Source organism: Mandrillus leucophaeus, unplaced genomic scaffold (assembly GCF_000951045.1).
Source record: "Mandrillus leucophaeus isolate KB7577 unplaced genomic scaffold, Mleu.le_1.0 Scaffold142, whole genome shotgun sequence".
NCBI lineage: Eukaryota > Metazoa > Chordata > Mammalia > Primates > Cercopithecidae > Mandrillus > Mandrillus leucophaeus.
The window spans coordinates 3928246-3948596 of NW_012101388.1; the positions used below are offsets into that span (position 1 = coordinate 3928246).

General features: G+C 37.0%; 1 protein-coding gene across 2 annotated transcripts in view; it reads left to right on the top strand.

The window, feature by feature from the left end:
- Positions 1 to 5440, top strand: part of LOC105535159 (serpin B4) — a 6918-nt gene extending 1478 nt beyond the window's left edge. The window contains exons 4-8 of one of the 2 annotated variants that reach the window (XM_011974161.1): positions 1420 to 1548; positions 2032 to 2149; positions 3244 to 3386; positions 3668 to 3823; positions 4584 to 5440. In XM_011974161.1, coding sequence (XP_011829551.1) covers positions 1420 to 1548; positions 2032 to 2149; positions 3244 to 3386; positions 3668 to 3823; positions 4584 to 4988 — 951 coding nt within the window. In that variant the 3' untranslated portion in view covers positions 4989 to 5440. The remainder of the gene's footprint in view (positions 1 to 1419; positions 1549 to 2031; positions 2150 to 3243; positions 3387 to 3667; positions 3824 to 4583) is intronic. The other variant, XM_011974162.1, reaches the window with a different exon arrangement.
- Positions 5441 to 20351: the final 14911 nt, after the last annotated feature.

A 20351-nucleotide genomic window follows, 5' to 3' on the forward strand; every position in this document is an offset into this window, starting at 1 on the left:
GCTGAGCAGGAATTTCCGTAACTGTGAACCCACTGACTTAAACAGATCTTTCGAGTAAAGTTTTCTTGTCCCGCTTCATGTCTCTTCCAGGTTCTTCACTTCGATCAAGTCCCAGAGAACACCACAGAAAAAGCTGCAACACATCACGTGAGTCACAGAGCACTTTGGTTCAGTTTTAGATCCCTGAGCAGGTCATAGTTTAAACCTGGAACTTCACAGAAACTAAGTAAAGGCCATTCTTAGGGGAAAGCCTGGATGAAAAGATTGAGACATACAGAGTGGGTTGGCATTTCATGGCACAGAATTATTATTCCTTGTTTTTGCATTACTGAAAGACAGTCAGCCCTGTACTTCAGAGCATAGGTCTGGATCAGGATAGGGTGGGTTCAAATTGCAGCTTTGCTCTTCACAAATGGTTAACAGGAGCATGACACAACTGCTCAGAGACCCAGTGACCTCATCCCAGAAAAGTAGGGGTAATAAAAAATCTGACTCAATACATGCAAATACATGCAAATATTTATAACAGTGCCCTGCCCATAAAAAGTCATAATAAATGTTATTGTTATTATAAAATAGCTATAATTATACTAATCACAAAAATGTTACAAAAATACTTTAATTTTAATTGAGTCATTAATGAGATTAAGAGGAATAAGCACAAGTCCAAGTATATTTTGGAAAATGATTTCTATGGAATATATTGGTTTAGAGACTTAATAGTGCAAAATGCTTCCTGGAAAGTAGAAGTTTCTAGATTTAACAGGCTTAGGTTCAAAACTTGGCATTTCTAATTTACGTCTCTATAAAGAGGTTTATTTTCCATTCTCTGAGCTTTCTTGTTTTCACCCGAATTGAACTAAAGACTTAGAGTTACCCATGTAAAGTCCTTAGCCATCTACCTGACACACACTGTTGTTACTTGCAGAGAATGACAATCATGAGGAAAGAACCATAGATCAGTCATTGTGTCTTACAAGATGATACCACCAACAGGTATAACAGGGCTTCCTGGCATAATCTATTTAAGATATCCAAACTTCAACATACTCATATCCTTGATGGCTGTTAGAAGTGAAATATGGTCCTTGCCCTTAAGGAGCTGAGAGTTTAACTGGGAAGCTAAACCTAACCCTTTAAACCAACAAGGAGAAAATCCAATGGTAGACAGTGCTGCATCTTTAGTTCAGAAGAAAAAAGATTGGAGTGCATTAGTGCAGGAAGAATTTTCTGGAAGAAGTCAAACGTAAGGTAGATTTTGAAGAGTATTTGAGGTGAAATACACCAAGTATCAGGGAATAAGCACAAAGGTCATCATTGAGGATACCAGCCTTTAGGAACTGATCTAACAGACTTAGCACGGGTTTAGAATTTACACCGATGCAGTAATTCAGTGATCTGCTTTTTTGACATTTGAAGGTTGATAGGTCAGGAAATGTTCATCACCAGTTTCAAAAGCTTCTGACTGAATTAAACAAATCCACTGATGCATATGAGCTGAAGATCGCTAACAAGCTCTTCGGAGAAAAGACGTTTCAATTTTTACAGGTAAATTTCACCTGACCTACCCAGCTTTCGTCTGCAGCCTGGTGTCTGTGTCCCTGAGTGGCCTAATGGAAGAAAGCAAGGCAGATGAGCCTGGCCGACCCAAGTGCTAAAGCACTACTCAGAGTGCTTTAGCTCCGTTTCCACAACTCTCCCCCACTGGAGTGTTCCAGACCCTGACAAGACATCAGTGAAGTGTGCATTTAGGGATAATCTTGTAATAAAAGAGGAGGTTGGGTAGTAGAGTGAGTAATAAGATACCATCAGTAAACCGGCACTGACCTTCAGTGACCTGTTTTTGGGCCAGCCCACACTACCCTTTTGCATTGCCTATGTGGCATCTGTATAAAAATATGCATGGACAGGAGATACTGCATCTATTCAGGTTCGGGATTCGGCTTACTAGAATTATAAATAACTAAATTTAGTAATATAGAGTTACATAAATTACTCTTAATTCCTACTTTCCTCCTTCATGTCTCAAAGGAATATTTAGATGCCATCAAGAAATTTTACCAGACCAGTGTGGAATCTGTTGATTTTGCAAAGGCTCCAGAAGAAAGTCGAAAGAAGATTAACTCCTGGGTGGAAAGTCAAACGAATGGTAGGAGAGCCGCCCATTGTAGACACCCCTTTGAGAAACTTATGCGAGTGAGCCCTGTGCCTGACACTGCATGGGGACCAGCGGTGGGGATTGAGATGGCTTTGCAGGGAAGACAGAAGAAGGCACTCCAGATAAAGAGTTTTTCCAAATAATAATATTAAGAGAGCCTCGGGGAGCCAAGGAGGAAATCACAGGAAGCCAATTAGATGAAAACACAGCCGGAGAATTATTTGCTCATGTTCCTGGATGACAATAGCTTTGTGGATCCCCTGTCTCCACTCAGGCCCATTTTGAGATCATGTCCTTTACTTTGAATCAGAACCAATTTTTTATGATGAATATTTAAAAGAAAACATTAGAAAGCATCTCCCTTCTCCTTTACTAATTGGGAAACAAGCAGCTCTCCGGTCAATCATCCTTTTGCCATCTGAACTGGAGCTGCCTGGACCACATCTCTAACCACACGTTCTGCAGGGATTATCACAGCTGTCTTCTCCATCAAGGGCAAAGAGCTTAACAAAGCCTCCATTCCACAGACATCTTTCCTACCTCCCACCTCTCATTACAGGCCAAACTTACAGCAACTCAACATGAGAGTGAATAGGAAGATACCCCAGGAAGTAGTGTCTGACAGCACAGGACATGTGTTTCATATTACAGAGCTCATATCACTTGTCCTAAAAAGCAGTTAGGGCCTACATCCTCTGATTCAGGACCCCATAGTTAAAAGAAAAATAATCGGAAGAGGAGGGAGGGAGAAAGGAAAGATGTGTTGAAAGAGTAGATAAAATCAGTGTATCAGTATTCCAAATCAGATGAACTAGAGTCACTCATACACAGAGAACCTAAACTCCTTCTCTATCACAAGAAGTGATGTCTCCGTCAAGGTAACTTTATCCGACTGGAGCCTGAAAGAAAGCTGCATATGGGGAACCATTGGTCAGTGAGTCTAATAATTCAAAGATCGAAGTCAGTGAGTCTCAAGTAAGGATTTGGGTGAATAATTAATGATCAGTCACGAACATTTGCAAAGCATCTTCCAGACAAACCATTTGTACCTTGTTTAAAAGACTCTTTTATTCTTTCCCTTGCAGAAAAAATTAAAAACCTATTTCCTGATAGAAGTATTGGCAACGATACCACACTGGTTCTTGTGAACGCAATCTATTTCAAGGGTCAATGGCAAAATAAATTTAATAAAGAAAATACTAAAGAGGAAAACTTTTGGCCAAACAAGGTATTGTCTATATTTTACTTATGTAATATAATATGTTAATAAATTTAAACATTGCTGATGGAATGTACTATGACAAGTAAAAAATAAAATTTATCATGTCTGTTATTTTGTTGTTTTAGTCTTATACTTTATTTAGTAAGAAATACCTGAAGAAACTTTTGTGTCTAACTCATTAAATTCTTGGATTGTCTTAGAAGAAGGATGTGTTGATATCTCAATAATATTATCTTTTTTATCTTGTGTCTCACTTGGTATTTGTTGGACACATTGATTTATTGCAGAATACATACAAGTCTGTACAGATGATGAGGCAAAACAAGTCCTTTAATTTTGCCTTGCTGGAGGATGTACAGGCCAAGGTACTGGAAATACCATACAAAGGCAGAGATCTAAGCATGATTGTGCTGCTGCCGAATGAAATCAATGGTCTGCAGAAGGTAAAAACTTGCATCTACAACTCTTCTACTGCCTGACTTTTTTCCAAAGATACCAAGTTTAAGCAAGGTAAAAACTTGTGACCAAATTTCCTCAAAATAATGAAAAATTCAAAGGGAGGAATGATTACTCACCTTCATATTACAAATATTTAAGCATAGGGCCTGACACAAACTGAAGGCTTAATTAATTATTAATTGATTAGAGTTACATGCATAATATATCAATTTGATGGTATTATTATGTAGCAATTTAAACTTGACTGGGAGAAATACATAGCAATGTGAGGAAAGTTTACAAATACACCAAGTAAAAAAGAGAATAGAGATTTAGGGTATATACGATAATTGCAATGTATACTAAATAATGCATGCAGAAAAATAAGATGAGCCTATTAAAAATTGACACATGTAGTAAGCTGTTGGCACAAGAAATAGTGATATATACAGTTCATTGTATACAAAATATTATAATCATATTTTACATATGTATTATACATTTGTATACATACATATGCACACATTACATATACATAAAAACATGATTCTGTTTTTAGATACATATATTTACATATACATATATAATTCAGTGTATTGATATATTCAGGACTCATATTTTGCCTATTCGAATAATATCTAATAATGAACCTTCTGTATTTCACATTATTGCCAAAATAAAGATACTCCACATAGTCAACTCATTGTTAAGGTGTATTAGAGATCGATAGTTAGTCATATCAGTTTCTTTTTTCCATTTGTATAGCTTGAAGAAAAACTCACTGCTGAGAAATTGTTGGAATGGACAAGTTTGCAGAATATGAGAGAGGCACATGTGGATTTACACTTGCCTCGGTTCAAAGTGGAAGAGAGCTATGACCTCAAGGACACGTTGAGAAACATGGGAATGGTGGATCTCTTCAATGGGGATGCAGACCTCTCAGGCATGACCGGGAGCCGCGGTCTCACGGTATCTAAAGTCCTACACAGGGCCTTTGTGGAGGTCACTGAGGAGGGAGCAGAGGCTGCAGCTGCCACCGCTGTAGTAACAGGGTTTACATCACCTCTTTTAACTAATGAAGAGTTCCATTGTAATCACCCTTTCCTATTCTTCATCAGGCAAAATAAGACCAACAGCATCCTCTTCTTTGGCAGATTCTCATCCCCTTAGATGCAATTAGTCTGTCACTCCATTTGGAAAATGTTCACCTAAAGGTGTTCTGGTAAACTCATTGCTGGCAACAACAGATTCTCTTCACTCATATTTCTTTTCAATCTCATAGTCATCATCAAGAATTTAATGATTGAAATAGTATGCCTTTCTTTCTTTCTCTTTATAAGAACACATATAAACCTACATTTTCTTCCAGAAGAATTCTGCGTGAGGAAAAATGTCCAAGATACGATGAATAATTTAATACTGTATCTTCTAAATTTGAAATGTAATTCTGTTTGTGACCTGTTTTAAATGGACCAAACCAAATCATACTTTCTCTTCACACTTAGCAACCTAGAAACCCACATTTCTTTGAATGTAGTTGATACCTGAAATCCTTCTTACGTTTCTAAATTTTGTGATTCTATAAAATACATCATCAATAAAATAATGACTTACTTAAATCATTTTTGCTTTACTTTTTTTCTCTCAGGAAAGGGGAAGTGTCCACTTACACGTAGGAAAGATAATTTAGAAATATATTAATCATATACAAAGGAAAATTCAAAACAAGAGTAGTTCATGACCAACCTGGAGTAGAAGGCAGATCTCAGAACTTGAGGAGCCTTGTAAACCACATTAGAAACTTTCTATTTTATGCTAAAAGGGATAAGAAGCTCATTAGAGGCTTTGATTATTTGATTGTTTATTTGTCAAAGAGGGGGATAAAATTATATCTGCATCTTGAAAATACACTAATATCAATGGATAAGAAGAAAGAACAGTGTGGTTACCGTATATAAATCAGGAAACCATTAGAGTATTGGGAGTGGAAATGGAGAGAAAGAAATGGCCTGGGAAATTATTTAGAAAGTAATAGTTGCAGAAAGTCATCTAAGATTCTGACCTAGCCAACTGGTTGCATGGAAGAAAATGTTGTTGCTGTTGTTGCTATTGCTGTTGTTGTTTAAGACAGACTCTCGCTCTGTCGCCAGGCTGGAGTGCAATGGCATGATCATGGCTAACTTGCAACCTCCACCACCCAGGTTCAAGCGATTCTCCTGCCTCAGCCTCCTGATTAGCTGGGACTCCAGGCGTGTGCCACCACTCCCAGCTGATTTCTGTATTTTCAGTAGAGACAGGGTTTCATCATGTTGGCAAGGATGATCTCAATCTGTTGACCTCATGATCTGCCCCTCTTGGCCTACCAACGTGCTAGGATTACAGGCGTGAGCCACCGTGCCTGTCCAATGTTGTTGTTTTTGACAGAAAAAAAAAAACATCATGGGTTTAAGTTTGTACTTATTGAATTTGAGGTACTTTTAAGATTCAAATGGATTTGTCTGACAGGCACTTGAAGATACTAGTCTAAATCTCAGAAACAGAATATGATCTGAAACTCTAAATTTGTGATATTCAATATAAATACTTTAGAGTTATTGGGATAAGTACAGTAATTGTAGCTAAAAGCAAAGATAAGATCCTAGGGAGAAAGGATAAAGTTAGAAGAAAGAAGAATCTAGAATTGACCTTGAAGGATATCAGTATGTGTAAAGATCAGGAATTGATCATTTTTATTTTCCAGAAAGTAGCTTTTCTTAGGGTTCCATATTTACTCCCACAGATTCTTCCCAGTCAGTACTGAATCCTACCTGGTTTCATAAAAATAAGTTTTAGAGAATTTGAACAAGGTTGAAGTTTTCTTCAGCAAGAGTCAGCAGTCCAGGATTAAGGCAGAGGAAACAAATGTTTCACCACTTAACTACGAGACTTGGTCAAGTTGTGGAGGGAATTGACAGACTAGCCAGAGAGTGTATAACATGAACAATCTGTTCAGTGAATGGAGCTGGGGAAGGAAAGCAAAGAAGGATGTGGTAGTCTTGAAGAATAGATGTACATTACAATACTTACTGAGGTCAAATAAGGACGGTATTGAGTTTATGAGAAATATGAAGAGGTCAGAAGTTTGGGCCAGGATCTATGATTTTGAAGTGTACTTTAAAATGATAAATTGTAAGGAATCGTGAAGCTCAAATTCTTTCCAAAAGGTGAGAATTAATTTCTAATGATTCAGTGAAGCTGAAAATGGTACAGTGGATAGTTTTGAAGAACTGATTGTTAGAATCACTGGACCGTATTTTTCAACAATTATTAATTTTTCTGAGTTTAAAAGAAGGGACTTTATAATAATGAAAATGTTAAGACAAAGGCTCATAAGCATTAGAGTCTCATAGAGGAGAGGGCATACTTGATATTTTGTTAGGAGAATTGAAATGTTTACATACATTCTAGGCCCACCAGAAAACCAGTTACACCTGCATTGTAACCATCTGCAAGAGACACTGAAGGGAAAGCCAAATGTTTTGTTTTGATTTTCTAAATAATGAATTAAAGTCTATCGAATAAAACAGCATACAAGTACCTGCTGATATAAAATACATAACTAAATTAAAATTTTGATAAGAAATGCACATTTTAAATGCTTTCAAAACTCCTGCCCATGGAATGCCACTTTGTACCAATTATGATGGCCAAAATTAAAACTGAAAATACTAGGCCATTGCAAGTTTTGAAAATAACGTGAAGAAACTGGAACTCTCGCACACTGCTGATGGAAATACAAAAGGTGCAACCACGTTGGAAAACACTCTTAAATCATTAATCTATACGCTTAAATTTTATTTTAATGAATTATGCCTCTGTAAAATTGACTCAAAAAAGGTAAAAGAGAATTCTCCAAAACACACATCTTTAGGTGAAAAAAAAATCTTCTTCATTAAATGTTGTTTTTAATGTATTTTTAATTAATAACAACTGTACACATTTATGTTGTAAAACATGTTGTTTTGAAATATGTATACATAGTAGAATGAGTCAGTAGAGCTAATTTATATATACATTACCTCACATAATTTTTTGTGGTAAGAACACTGCAAGTCTACTCTATTGGCAATTTTCAAAAATAAAATGCATTAATTATAGTCACCATGTTGTACAATAGACCTCCTGAACTTATTTCTCCTGTTTAACTGAAATTTGTATCCTTCAACCAACATCTCCTCAATTCCCTCTCACACCCCAGCTCATGGTAGCCACAATTTTACTCTTTATTTATATGAGTTCGACTTTTCTAGATTCCGCATGTAAGAGAGATCGTGCAATATTTGTCTTTCTCTGCGTGGCTTATTTCACTCAACATAATGTTCTCCAGGTTTCCCATGCTGTCATAATTGACAGGATTTCCTTCCTTTTAGAGGCCAAATAGTAAGTGTTCTACTGTGCATGTATATAACACATTTTCCTCATCCAGTCATTCATTATTACTTACATGAGTTGATTCCATATTTTGATTATTGTGAATAATGCTTCAATGAACATGAGAATAAACATATCTTTCCAACATAACTGCTTTTATTTCCTTTGGAAACACACTCAAAACTGGAATTACTAAATCATATGGTAGTTCTGTAGCTAATTTTCTGAAGAATCTTTATGATGTTTTCCATAATGTCTGTACTAATTTATAATCCAACCAACAGAGTAAAACAAGTCTTTTTCTGCAACATTCTTGTCAACACTTGTTATCATTTGTGTTTTTGACAAAAAGCCATTTTAACAGGAGTGAGATATCTCATTGTGGCTTTTTTTGAATTTTTTAAATGATTATTGACATTGCTTGTTTTCTATTCACAAATATCTATTCAGATCATTGGCCTATTTTTAATTGGGTTATTTGTTTTATTGTTATTGAGTTGTTCCAGTTCCTTATGTGTTTTGGGTATTAATCTCTTTTGAGATATATGCTTTACAGACATTTTCTCCCATTTGTCTCTTCACTCTGCTGACTCTTATTTGTACAGAAGCTTTTTAATTTGACATAGTCTCATTTGTCTAATTTTGCTTTTGTTGCCTTTGATTTCATAACCAAAAAATTATTGCCCAAACCAATATCATGACGCTTTTCCCCTATATTTTCTACTAGTTATTTTACAGTTTTAAGACTTACCTGTAATCTATTTGGAATTGATTTTTTATATGGTGTAAGATACGGTTCTAATTTCATTCTTCTGCATGTGTAAGATACGGTTCTAATTTCATTCTTCTGCATGTGTATATGCTTTCTTAAAACCTTTATTAAAGAGACTGTCCTTTCTCCATTAAATGTTCTTGGCCCTTCGTTAAAAACTATTTGACCATAAATATCTGGATCTGTTTCTGGACTGTATTCCCTTATATTTGTTTATGTGCCTGCTTTTATGCCAGTACCATGCCATTTTGATTAATATTGATTCTTAAGATATTTTGAAGTTAAGTAGTGTGATGCCTCCTGCTTTCTTCTCTTTGTTCAAAATTGCTTGACTATTCTAGTTTTTTTGTTGTTCTATACACATTTTAGGATTTTTAAATAAATTTTGATAGGGATTGCATTGAAACCATAGATAAATTTGGGAAGTATGAATATTTTAATGATACTAATTCTTCCAATCCATGAACATGGTACATCCTTCCATTGCTTTCTGTCTACTTCAATTTTTATCAATGTTTTATAATTTTCAGTGTACAGGTCTTTCACATCCTTGGTTAAATTCACTCCTAAGTATATTATGAGCTATTGTAAATGAAATTGCTTCCTCGATTTCTTTTTCAGGTAGTTGCTTGTAAGTGCGTAGAAACACTACTAATATTTTGTATGTTGATTTTGTATTCTGCAACTACACTGAAGTCATTAGTTCTAACAGATTTTTTGTGGAATCTTTAGGGTTTTCTTTATAAACGATCATGTCACTTGCAAATGGAGACTGTTTAAATTGTTTCTTTCTGATTTTGAAGGCTTTTACATTTTTCTATTGCATAATTGCTCTGACTAGGAATTGTAGTATGAAATTGAATAAAAGAGTGGGCATTTTTGTCTTATTCTTAGCGGAAACGTTTTAACTTTTCATAATTGAATATGATTTTAGCTGTGAGTTGGTCATAGATGGCTTTTATTATGTTAAGATACAGTCTTTCTGTACCTAATTTATTGAGAAATTTCATCATGAAAGCATGTTGAATTTATTCAAAAGCTTTTTCTGCATCTCTTGAGATAATCATATCATTGTCCTTTATTCTGATAATATAATTTATCATATTTATGGATTTTCATATATTAAACCATCCTTGCATCCCTGTGATAAATCCTATTTCATTATGTCGATTGTTCAACTAAATGTGCTATTGAATTCAGTCTGCTAGTAATTTTTGAGGATTTTTGCATCTATGCTCATCAAGGATGTTCATCTATAATTTTTTTCTTGTAGTGGTCTTGTGTGGCTTTAGTATTTCCATATCCTGGCCTCCTAAAATGAATTTGAAAGTATTACCTCCTCTTCAGTTTTTTTGGAAGTATGAGAAGAATTGGTATTAGTTCTTCTTTATATATTTGGTAGAATTCAGCTGTAGCACCACTGGGTTTGGGGCTCTTCTTTGACAAAAGAATTGTTATTACTAATTCAATCTCCAAAATCACCATTGGTCTGTTCAGATTGTCTGTTTCTTCATTGTAGATTTACCCTGGTAGATTTATCCTGGTAGGTTATATGCATCTAGAATTTTATCAGTTTTTTTCCAGGTTATCCAATTTTTTGGTCTATAATTCATCTTAGCAGTATCCATATGATGCATTGTATTTCTGTGGTATCAGTTGTAAAATCTCTTTCATTTCTGATTTTATTTGCATCTTTCCACCTTTTTTCTTAGCCTTTAAAGGTTTATCATTTGTGTATAATTTTTTGAAAGCAATTCTTATTTTTGTTTATCTTTTCTATTATTTTCTAATCTCCATTTCATTTGTTTCTGCTCTGATTATTATTATTTCCTTCCTTCTACTAACTTTGGGATTAGCTTTGATCCTGTCTTTTTAATTCTTTGTAACATTACATTAGGGTGTTTATCTGAGAGCTTTCTTCTTTTTTGATGTAGGTGTTTATTGCATAAACTTTGCTCTTGGCCAGGTGCAGTGGCTTATGCCTGTAATCCCAGCACTTTGAGAAGCCAAAATGGGAGGATTGCTTGTACCCAGGAGTTCAAGATCAGTCCGGGCAACATAGGGAAACCACATCTCTACAAAGAAAAAATGAAAAAAGTAGCCAGGCTTGGTGTGTATACTTTTGGTTCCAACTATGTAGGAGGTTGAAGTGAGCTAATCCCTTGATCCCTGGAAGTTGAGGCTGCAGTGAGCCATAATTGTGCCACTACACTTCAGCCTGGGTGACAGAGTGAGACCCTGTCTCAAAAAGAAAAATTACTCTTAGAAGTGCTTTTTATATGCATTCCATAGGTTAGTTTTGTATTTTTTTTATATTTTTGTTTGCCTCAAGATAATCCTTAATAAATGTTTTTCATTAATCTCTTGAGTGTTTAGGAGTATGCTGTTTAATTTTAAAATATTTGGGCATTTTCCAAAATTCCTCCTGTTACTGAATTATAGTTTCAAGTATTGTTGTTGGTAAAGATACTTACTATGATTTCAATGTTCTCAAATTTCTATGCCTCAGAAAGACATGTATTCTGTAACTGGTGGATGGGATGTTCTGAATGGTCCGTTTGATCTAAGAGGTAGTTTAAGTCATTCTTTCCTTATTGATTTTCTGTATGGAGGATAGTGGGGTACTGAAGTCTTCTACTATTATTGTATTACTGTCTATCTCTCCCTTCAGATTTGATAATATTTATATATTTAGGTGCTCTGATACTGGGTGCATATATATTTATACTTGTTATATCTTCTTGACAAATTGATCCTTTTATCATTATATAATAATCTTCCTCATCTCTTTTTACAGTTTTTGACTCAAAGCCTATTTTCTGTGATGTAAGTATAGCTACTCATGCTCTCTTTTGGTTTTCATTTGCATGCAATAACTTTACCCATCCCTTCACTTTCAGTCTATGTTCTTACAGGTGAAGTGAGTCTCTTGTAAGCAGCATATACTTATACCTTGTTTATTTTTATCCATTTGATCACTCTGTGTCTACGATTAGAAAATGTAACCCATTTATATTCAAGGTAACTATTAATCAGTAAAGACTTATTACCACTATTTTGTTAATTTGTTTTTGGTTGCTTGTAGATCTTTTGTTCCTTTCTTCCCCTTTTGCTGTCTTCCTTTGTGAATGATTTTCTGTAGTCACATGATTTGATTCTTTACTTTTTATCCTTGTGTATCTACTCTAGGTTTTTGCTTTTTATTTACAATGAGGATTATAGAAAATATTTTATATTTACATTAGGCTATTTTAAGCTGATAATAATTTAACTTTGACTGCATTGAAAACCTCTGCACTTTTAATCTATGTCTCCACCACATTTTAAATATTTGATGTCATAATTTACATCTTGTTATGTTGTATATTCCTTAACAAATTACTGTTGTTATTATGTTTTACTAGTGAGTTTAATACTTTCATATATTTTGTGTTACCCAAAGCATCTTTTTCTTTCACCTTGAAGAACTAATTGTCTTTAGCAATTCCTATAAGATATATCTGCTCATAATGAACTCCCTCAGTTTTTGTTTTTTATCCCTCTACTTTTTTATCCCTCCACTTTTGAAGGAGGGCATTGTCATACCTGGTATTCTTAGCTGGCAAGCTTTTTCTTTCAGTACTTTAAATATATCAGCTCACTCTCTCCAGCCTATAAGGTCTTGGCTATGAAATCCACTGATAGACTTATTAGAACTCCCTTTTTGTTAATCCCTTATTTTGTCCAGCTGCTTTCACTATTCTCTCTTTGTCTTCATTTTTGACAGTTTGATTATATTATGTCCTTTTGTAGATTTGTTTGGACTAAATCTGACTGGAGAATTTTGACCTTCTTATATCTGGATACTTATATTTTTCTCAAATTTGGAAAGTTTTTTTAATATTATATCACTAAATATGCTTTTTATTCCATTTTCTGTCTTCTTTGGAAACTCCTATACATTGAATTTTTTATACTTTTCCATAAACCCTGTAAGCGTTGTTTCTTCTTTTTATTTTTTTCTTCTTCTCTGACTGTATATTTTCAAATAATCTGTCTTCAAGTTCACAGATTGTTTCTTCTGTTTGATCAATTCTGCTGCTGATGCTTTCTACTGAATTTTTTATTTTATCCATTGTATTTTTCAGCTCTAGAATCCACTTGCTTTTTTAAAATAATTTCAGTCTCTCTGTTAAATTTCTAATTTTCATCATTGATTGTTTTTCTGTTTTCATCGATTGTTTTTCTGTGCTTTCTTTAGGTTCCTTGATTTTTTTTTAATTTTTATTTTGAATTATTTGTCAGCCAGTTCTTATATCTTCATTTCTTTGGAGTCAGCTACTGGGAAATTATTTTGTTCTTTAGGTGGTGTTATGTCTCCTTGGTGTTGCCTTACACGGATGTCTGCATGTTTGAAGAAGTAGGGAATTATTCCAGTCTTTGCAGACTGGTTTTTCTGGGAAAGCCCTTCACCAGTTATTTCATTCAGAGATTCTGGCAGGCCATTGGGCAGGTATGCTGCTGGAATCCTCAGAAAGGTTATCCTGGTGCTGAGTCAGTGAGTGGTCAGGTCTGTTGCCTGAGTCTTGAGAGTTGGCCCTTAAGCTTAGATTCACTGGGGTTGACCTGTTGACTGAATCCCCAAAGATCTACCTAGAGCCCAGATCCATGAGGACTAGCCTGAAGGCTGCATCCACAGGGCCAGACTGAAGCCTGGGTCCACCAGGGCGAACCTGACACTGAGACAGTCTGAGTTTGAGCCTTCAAAGACTGGCCAAATACTGAGATGGGACTGACACCTTGTTCCACTGGTCTGGGCTTGGAGCCTCAATCTGTGTGGGTACATCTGAACCTTGAGTTCAAGTAGTTTGGCCTGGATCCTGAGTCCACTGGGGAAGGTCTGTGTCTTGGGTCCATGGGAGCTGGTCTGAAGCCTGGGTCTATAGGAGTGATCTTGGAGCATCAGTCCACAAAGTATTGCTGACACTAGAATCTACTGAGGTGGGTCTGGACCATTGATATCCTAGAGTAAGCTTAGACCCTGGGTCTTCTGGAGCCTGGGACAGAGGGAACAGCCTGGATACTGGTGCTCTGGCCACCATGGAACCTGGGCTCACTAAGGCTAGCCTGAAGCCTGGAATAATGGGTACTTGCTTGTACCTAGAACCACTGAGGCTGGCCTGGACCCTTGGTTGACAGAAACTAGCATGGGCTTTTGTCCCCTGGTGCTTTCCTGGAGGCTGAGTGTGCTCGAGGATAATTCTCCATGGGATAACATGAGTCCTGGGGGCTTCAGGACTAACCTGGGGCCCAGATACACAAGGACAATACTGGAGCCTAGGTTTATGGAAGTCAGTCCAACAGTGGAGTCCAGAAGGGCAGTTCTAGACCCTTGGTCTGTTACACAGGCCTTCAGCCTGGAGCTGCCAGACCTGGCCTGTCCCTTAGGCAAGTCTGGTTACTCAGTCCTCAGGTACAGGCCTGGAATCTGGAGCAATGAGGGCCTGCCTAGTGCTGGGCTTTGCTATGGCAAGATAGTTGCCCTTGGATGTCAGGCAAACTTCAATGCTTATTTCCCTCTCCTTCCTCCATACATTATCTCTCTCTGCACTGTGCTGCTGAGGATTGGGGAAAGGGTGATGTGGGTGATGTAAAACTGTCTTTCCTATACTCTCTAATGTGTCTTTTCTCATTTCTGTGCTACATCCAAGTGTTGTAATCTCTTACCTGTTTACCTTAATCCTTGTGAAGGTATTTTCATTAATGGGTGGTTATTCAAACTGATGTTTCTGTAGGGGGATAAATAGTGGAGAGTCCTATTCCACCATCTTGCTGATGTACATCCTAAACATGTTTTTAAGAGCAACATTATTCTTACCGATTGTTGACCAGTCTTCAATTTATTTACATACTGGTATGGTTTGGCTTCATGTCCCCACCCAAACCTCATCTTGAATTGTGATCCCAAGTGTTGGAGGTGGTGCCTGGTAGGAGGTGATTGTGTCATGGGGATGGTTTCTAATGGCTTAGCGCCATCCCCCTAGTGCTAAATTGTGATAGAATTCTCATAAGATCTGATTGATTAAAAGTGTGTAGCACCTTCTGCTTTCCCCTCTCTCTTCCTCCTGCATTAGTGATGTAGGACATGCCAGCTTACCCATAGCCTTCCACCATGATTGTAGGTTTCCTGAGGCCTCCCTATTCATAGATCCTGTACAGCCTGTGGAACCATGAGCCAATTAAATATAACTTTTAAATAAATTACCAATTTCAGGTAGTTCTCTATAGCAATGTGAGAACAAACCAATACAGAAAATTGGTACAAGAGAAGAGGGGCATTCCTAGAAAGATACCTGAAAATGTAGAAGCAGCTTTGGAACTAGGTAACAGGCAGAGGTTGGAACAGGTTGGAGGCTTCAGAAGAAGACATGAAGATAAGGAAAAGTTTGGAACTTCCTACAGACTTGTTGAATGATTTTGACCAAATGCTGATAGTGATATGGACAGTGAAGTCCAGGCTGAGAAGGTTTCAGATGGAGATGAGGAACTTATTGGGAACTTAATAAAGGTCACTCTTGCTATGCTTTAGCAAAGAGACTGGTGGCATTGTGTCCTGTTCTAGGGATCTGTACAACTTTGAACTTGAGAGAGATGATTTAGGTTATCTAGTGAACAAATTTCTAAGCAGCAAAGTATTCAAGATGTGACCTGGCCTAGCTGCTTCTAACAGCATACACTGATATGCATGCACAAAGTGATTATCTGAAACTTGAATTTACATTTGAAAGGGAAGCAGAGCATAAAAGTTTGGAAAATTTGCAGCCTGTCCATGTTGTAGAAAAGAAAAACCCATTTCTGGGAAGGAATTAAAGCTGCCTGCAGAAATTTGCGTAAGTAAAGAGGAGTCAAATATTAATAGCCAAGAAAATGGAGAAAATGCCTCCAAGTCATTTTAGAGACCATTACAGCAGCCCCTCCCATCACAGGCCTTGATGCCTAGGAGGGAAAAATAGTTTTGTGGGCCAGGCCCAGGGCCCTGCTGCTCTGTGCAGCCTCAAGACAAGGTTCCCTGCATCCCAGATGCTCTAGCTCCAGCCATGGCTAAAAGAACCCCAGATACATCTCAGGCCACTGCTCCAAAGAGTGCAATGTATAAGCCTTGGCAACTTCCATATGGTTTTAAGCCTACAGGTACACAGAGGGCAAGAGTTGAGGCTTGGGAGTCTCTACCTAGACTTCAGAGGAAGTGTGGAAACACCTGGATGTCCAGGAAGAAGTCTGCTGCAGGAGTGGAGCCCTCATGGAAAACTTCTACAAGGGCAGGGCAGAGGGCAAATGTGGGGTTGGAGCCCTCACAAAAAGTCCCCACTGGGGCACTGCCTCGTGAATCTATGAGAGAAGAGCCACTGTGCTCCAGACCCTAGAATTGTAGATCTACCAACAGCTTGCACTATATGCCTGAAAAAGCCATAGGCACTCAATATCAGCCTGTTAAAGCAGCCACAGGAAGTGTACCCTGCAGAGGCACAGGGCAGAGCTGCCCAAGGCCTTAGACACCCACCCCTGGTGTCAGTGTAGCCTGGACATGATACATGAAGTCAAAGGAGATTATTTTGCAGCTTCAACATTTAATGACTTCCCTGCTGGGTTTCAGACTTACATGGGACCTGTATCCCTTTGTTTTGGCAATTTCTCCCTTTTGGAATGGGATAATTTACACAATGCATATACCCCCATTGTATCTTCAAAGAAACCAACTTTTTTTTTATTTTACAGTTTTATAGGCAGGAGGAACTTGCTTTGCCTCACATGAAACTTTGGACTTGGACGTTTGAGTTAATGCTGGAATGAGTTAAGACTTTGGGAGACTGTTGGGAAAGCATGATTGTGTTTTGAAATGTGAGAAGGACATGAGATTTGGGAGAGGCCAGGGCAGAATGATATGGTTTGGCTCTATGTTCCCACCCAAATCTCACGTTGAATTGTGATCCTGAGTGTTGGAGATGGAGCCTGGTGGGAGATAATGGTATTGTGGGGGCAGTTTCTAATGGTTCAGCACCATCCCCCAGTGTTGTCTCATGATGGAATTCTCACAAGTTGTTTGAAAGTGTATAGCAGCTTTCCCTTTGCTCTCTCTCTTCCTCCTGCTCCAGCCACGTAGGACATGCTCTCTTCCCTCTCATGTTCTGCAGGATTGTAAGTTTCTGAGGCCTCCCAAGCCATGCTTCCTGTATAGCCTGCAGAACCATGAGCCAATTAAACTTCTTTTTTTAATAAATTACCCAGCCTCAGATAGTTCTTTATAGCAATGTGAGAACAGATTAATATACAGTTAACCATATGTATGCTAGTATTCCTGTCATAAAGAGCAAGAAACACCATGAAACTAAAAATTGAAAAATAAAATTCTGTTATTTGTGCCTTACCAATTTGCCTTAACTGATCATCAGGAGGTTAAAAGTGATTGTATTTAAAATTTTGTTTGAAATTTTGAAGAGTTTAAAGAGAAACTTTATTTCTAGATAATTTTCCATTAAATGTGATTGGATAAAATTTGGTATTTATGTCAGTTTTTGATACAATTTCCAATAGTCAAAGACGGAAGTTAAGCCTTACAAACTACTTTTGCTGTATAAATAGAAGGATACATAACTTCCTTTCTTATAAATGATACAGTACTCTTCTGAGAAAAATCCTTACTGTATAATCTTGTCTACTGTATCAAAATGGGGGTTTTGTATAATATATGTTTAATACCTAGAACCCACACAAATGGTCAGCATCTATGTGGTAAATGAATGACTGAATCATTTCTCTTAAGTCTCTCAGGAACCCATCATTTGTTATACGAGAACATATTTATATTTCTATTATAAAATATATTATAAACCCCAAAAAGATAGAATCACTGGGTATAGTGTTCAGTCTCGTCTGCCATTCAACAATTATTCTGCACCTACTATGTGCCACACTGGATTAGGCAATGGATTCTCAGATGTAGGCCAACAAAAAATTAACCAAGCATGCTGAAGGCTACAAGGGGGAACCAAATTCAGAGCACAAGTGGGCCAGAACCAGAAAAAATGTCCAAATGGTCAAGGCAGAGCCTAAGGTCTAAAACTACAATGACAGTATAAACACAATAGGTGGATGTAAGTACCTGAGATCAGGCAGAAAGGAGTGGGTGAGCAATCAAAAAATCTATAAATCCACAAAACCCAGAGATTTCATAAAAGAGAAAAACTCAAAAGTTCAGGAAGACATTTTGTAATAGACGTAAGAGAGCAGAATTCACTGAAACAAACTTCTGTCCGCCCAAGCAGCTATTTGTATGATTCCATCAAGGATAGGGTCATCCAAGGGTGTAAGAAATACAGGGCCAAACTTTGCCTTCTAGGAGATTAAAGTTTTAAGTTTGTATTTTTTCTGTTGCTGTTAATTATCTGCCCTAATGGGAGGAAGCCAGAAAGGCACATAATTTAAAATATTGCATAAGATAATTCATATTCATATTTCATGTTAGACAACAAATGCAATTGCTTCCTCCTTCAGAACTTGGTACCTATATTTTTTCTCTAATAATAATTTTAAGAAAAACCAAAGCTTGCATTTTTTAGTGTCTTTTAAGTTGGACAGTGGTCAGACTAAAATGAGGACCATCTTCAGGTAAACTGAGCATGACAAATGCAGCATTGTATTCACATCCACGTTTATCACTGTTCCAGCAGTTGCATATCAATGACCTCCAAGGCAATGCTGAGACAGCTAGTGAAGATTATCCTGATGTCTCCTGTCTCCATTATAGGAAAGATCTGCATCCTGATACAGCCTATCACTGCATCTCTAATCCCATATCATCCAGAGCATGTTCTGGATCACACAAACAGTGGCTCTGGGGAAAGGGAGGTTGTCCTATCCATCCAAAGCCCCCACCCTCCAAATACATACCTGCACAAATAAAGCAGAGTTATACAAGTGCTCAGGTGTCTTAGGACCTTCTGCTGACCCCCAGTGAGTGAGCTGGAAAGGAAGCAGGAAGTTTGTAAATGTAAATTTTGGAGCAACTTTTTCTGCCAACACTTCTTGCAGTGACAGGTTTTGGGTGTGGTGATGACATAAAATCTACTTGGAGATGCAAAGTGCATCATAAATACAAGATCATAAGTTAACATTTTCTAGACTCAAGGAATTAATCTGTGTAAGCTTAGTGAGCCAGAAATATTAAACACACTTAATAAGCTTAATACAAACATTGGTTTACAGCTTCCAAGAACACTCATTTTCAAATGCTGATGTGGAGCTATAAATGAAATGGAAAAGAGAAATACCTCTTTGACCTGGTATCCACCAACATTTTAGAAATGATAAATTAACATTGATAGTCTAAGAAGGTGGCTGAGGACAGGATGGCCATGATTTGGCTTCCAAGTGAAGTTAAAAGATTCTGCCACCACTGCTGCTGCTGCCGCTAATGGTGGTAATGGTGGTGGTGGTGGTGGTGGTGGTGGCGGTGGTGGTGGTGGTGGTGGTGGTGGTCATATAATGATGATGATGATAATGATGATGATGATGATGATGATAGCAAAAAAAATTGTAGTTAACATCAATTGAATACACACTGTGTCCCATATTCTTTAATGAACACATGCTCTATTTATTATAACTCAATAAAGTAGAAATTCTTATATAACCCATTTAAAGGTTTTTAAACTGAATCTCAGAATAAACTCAATAGCCCAAGGTCATTCCAATTGTCTGACCCTAAACTTGGCACATAGGATTTAGAGATGAACATGAACAAGATTTGTTTTTATTGCTAAAGTAGCTGGCCATAATTTCATCTTTATGTCTGAATTAATTGTTGATTATTCATTTTTCATTAAAATTAGACAGTGAATAATTTTATAGGGGGTGTTAAAAAGGGTATTAGAAATCATTTATAAAATTTTCTTCATTTTTGCAATTAAAGTCCAAAGATCATAATTGCCTTCTGAGTTCACAGTTGTCAGGGCAGAACTGGAATAGAAACTTTAGCTTCCTGACTCCCAGCCTGGTGCTCTTCACTTGGCTTTCTACCCTCCACTGGGTTGATCAATTTAAAGTTACATGTTCATGCTGTTCACTTAGGAACGGACCTGTTATCCTCCAGAAGCACTGACTGCACAGGCCTTGGAATTCACTCCTCTTTTGCCATGATCAACAAGCCAAATGCTGATTACACTGTGGTTCATGAATAACAGACTATGTGGGAGTTAAATATTTCTGTTTCATTTAGGACACATATTCTAAAATTCTAACTTATAATTCTAACATTCTAATACATAATCATGTATCTATATATATACGCACACATTCTTATATATAATTAATAT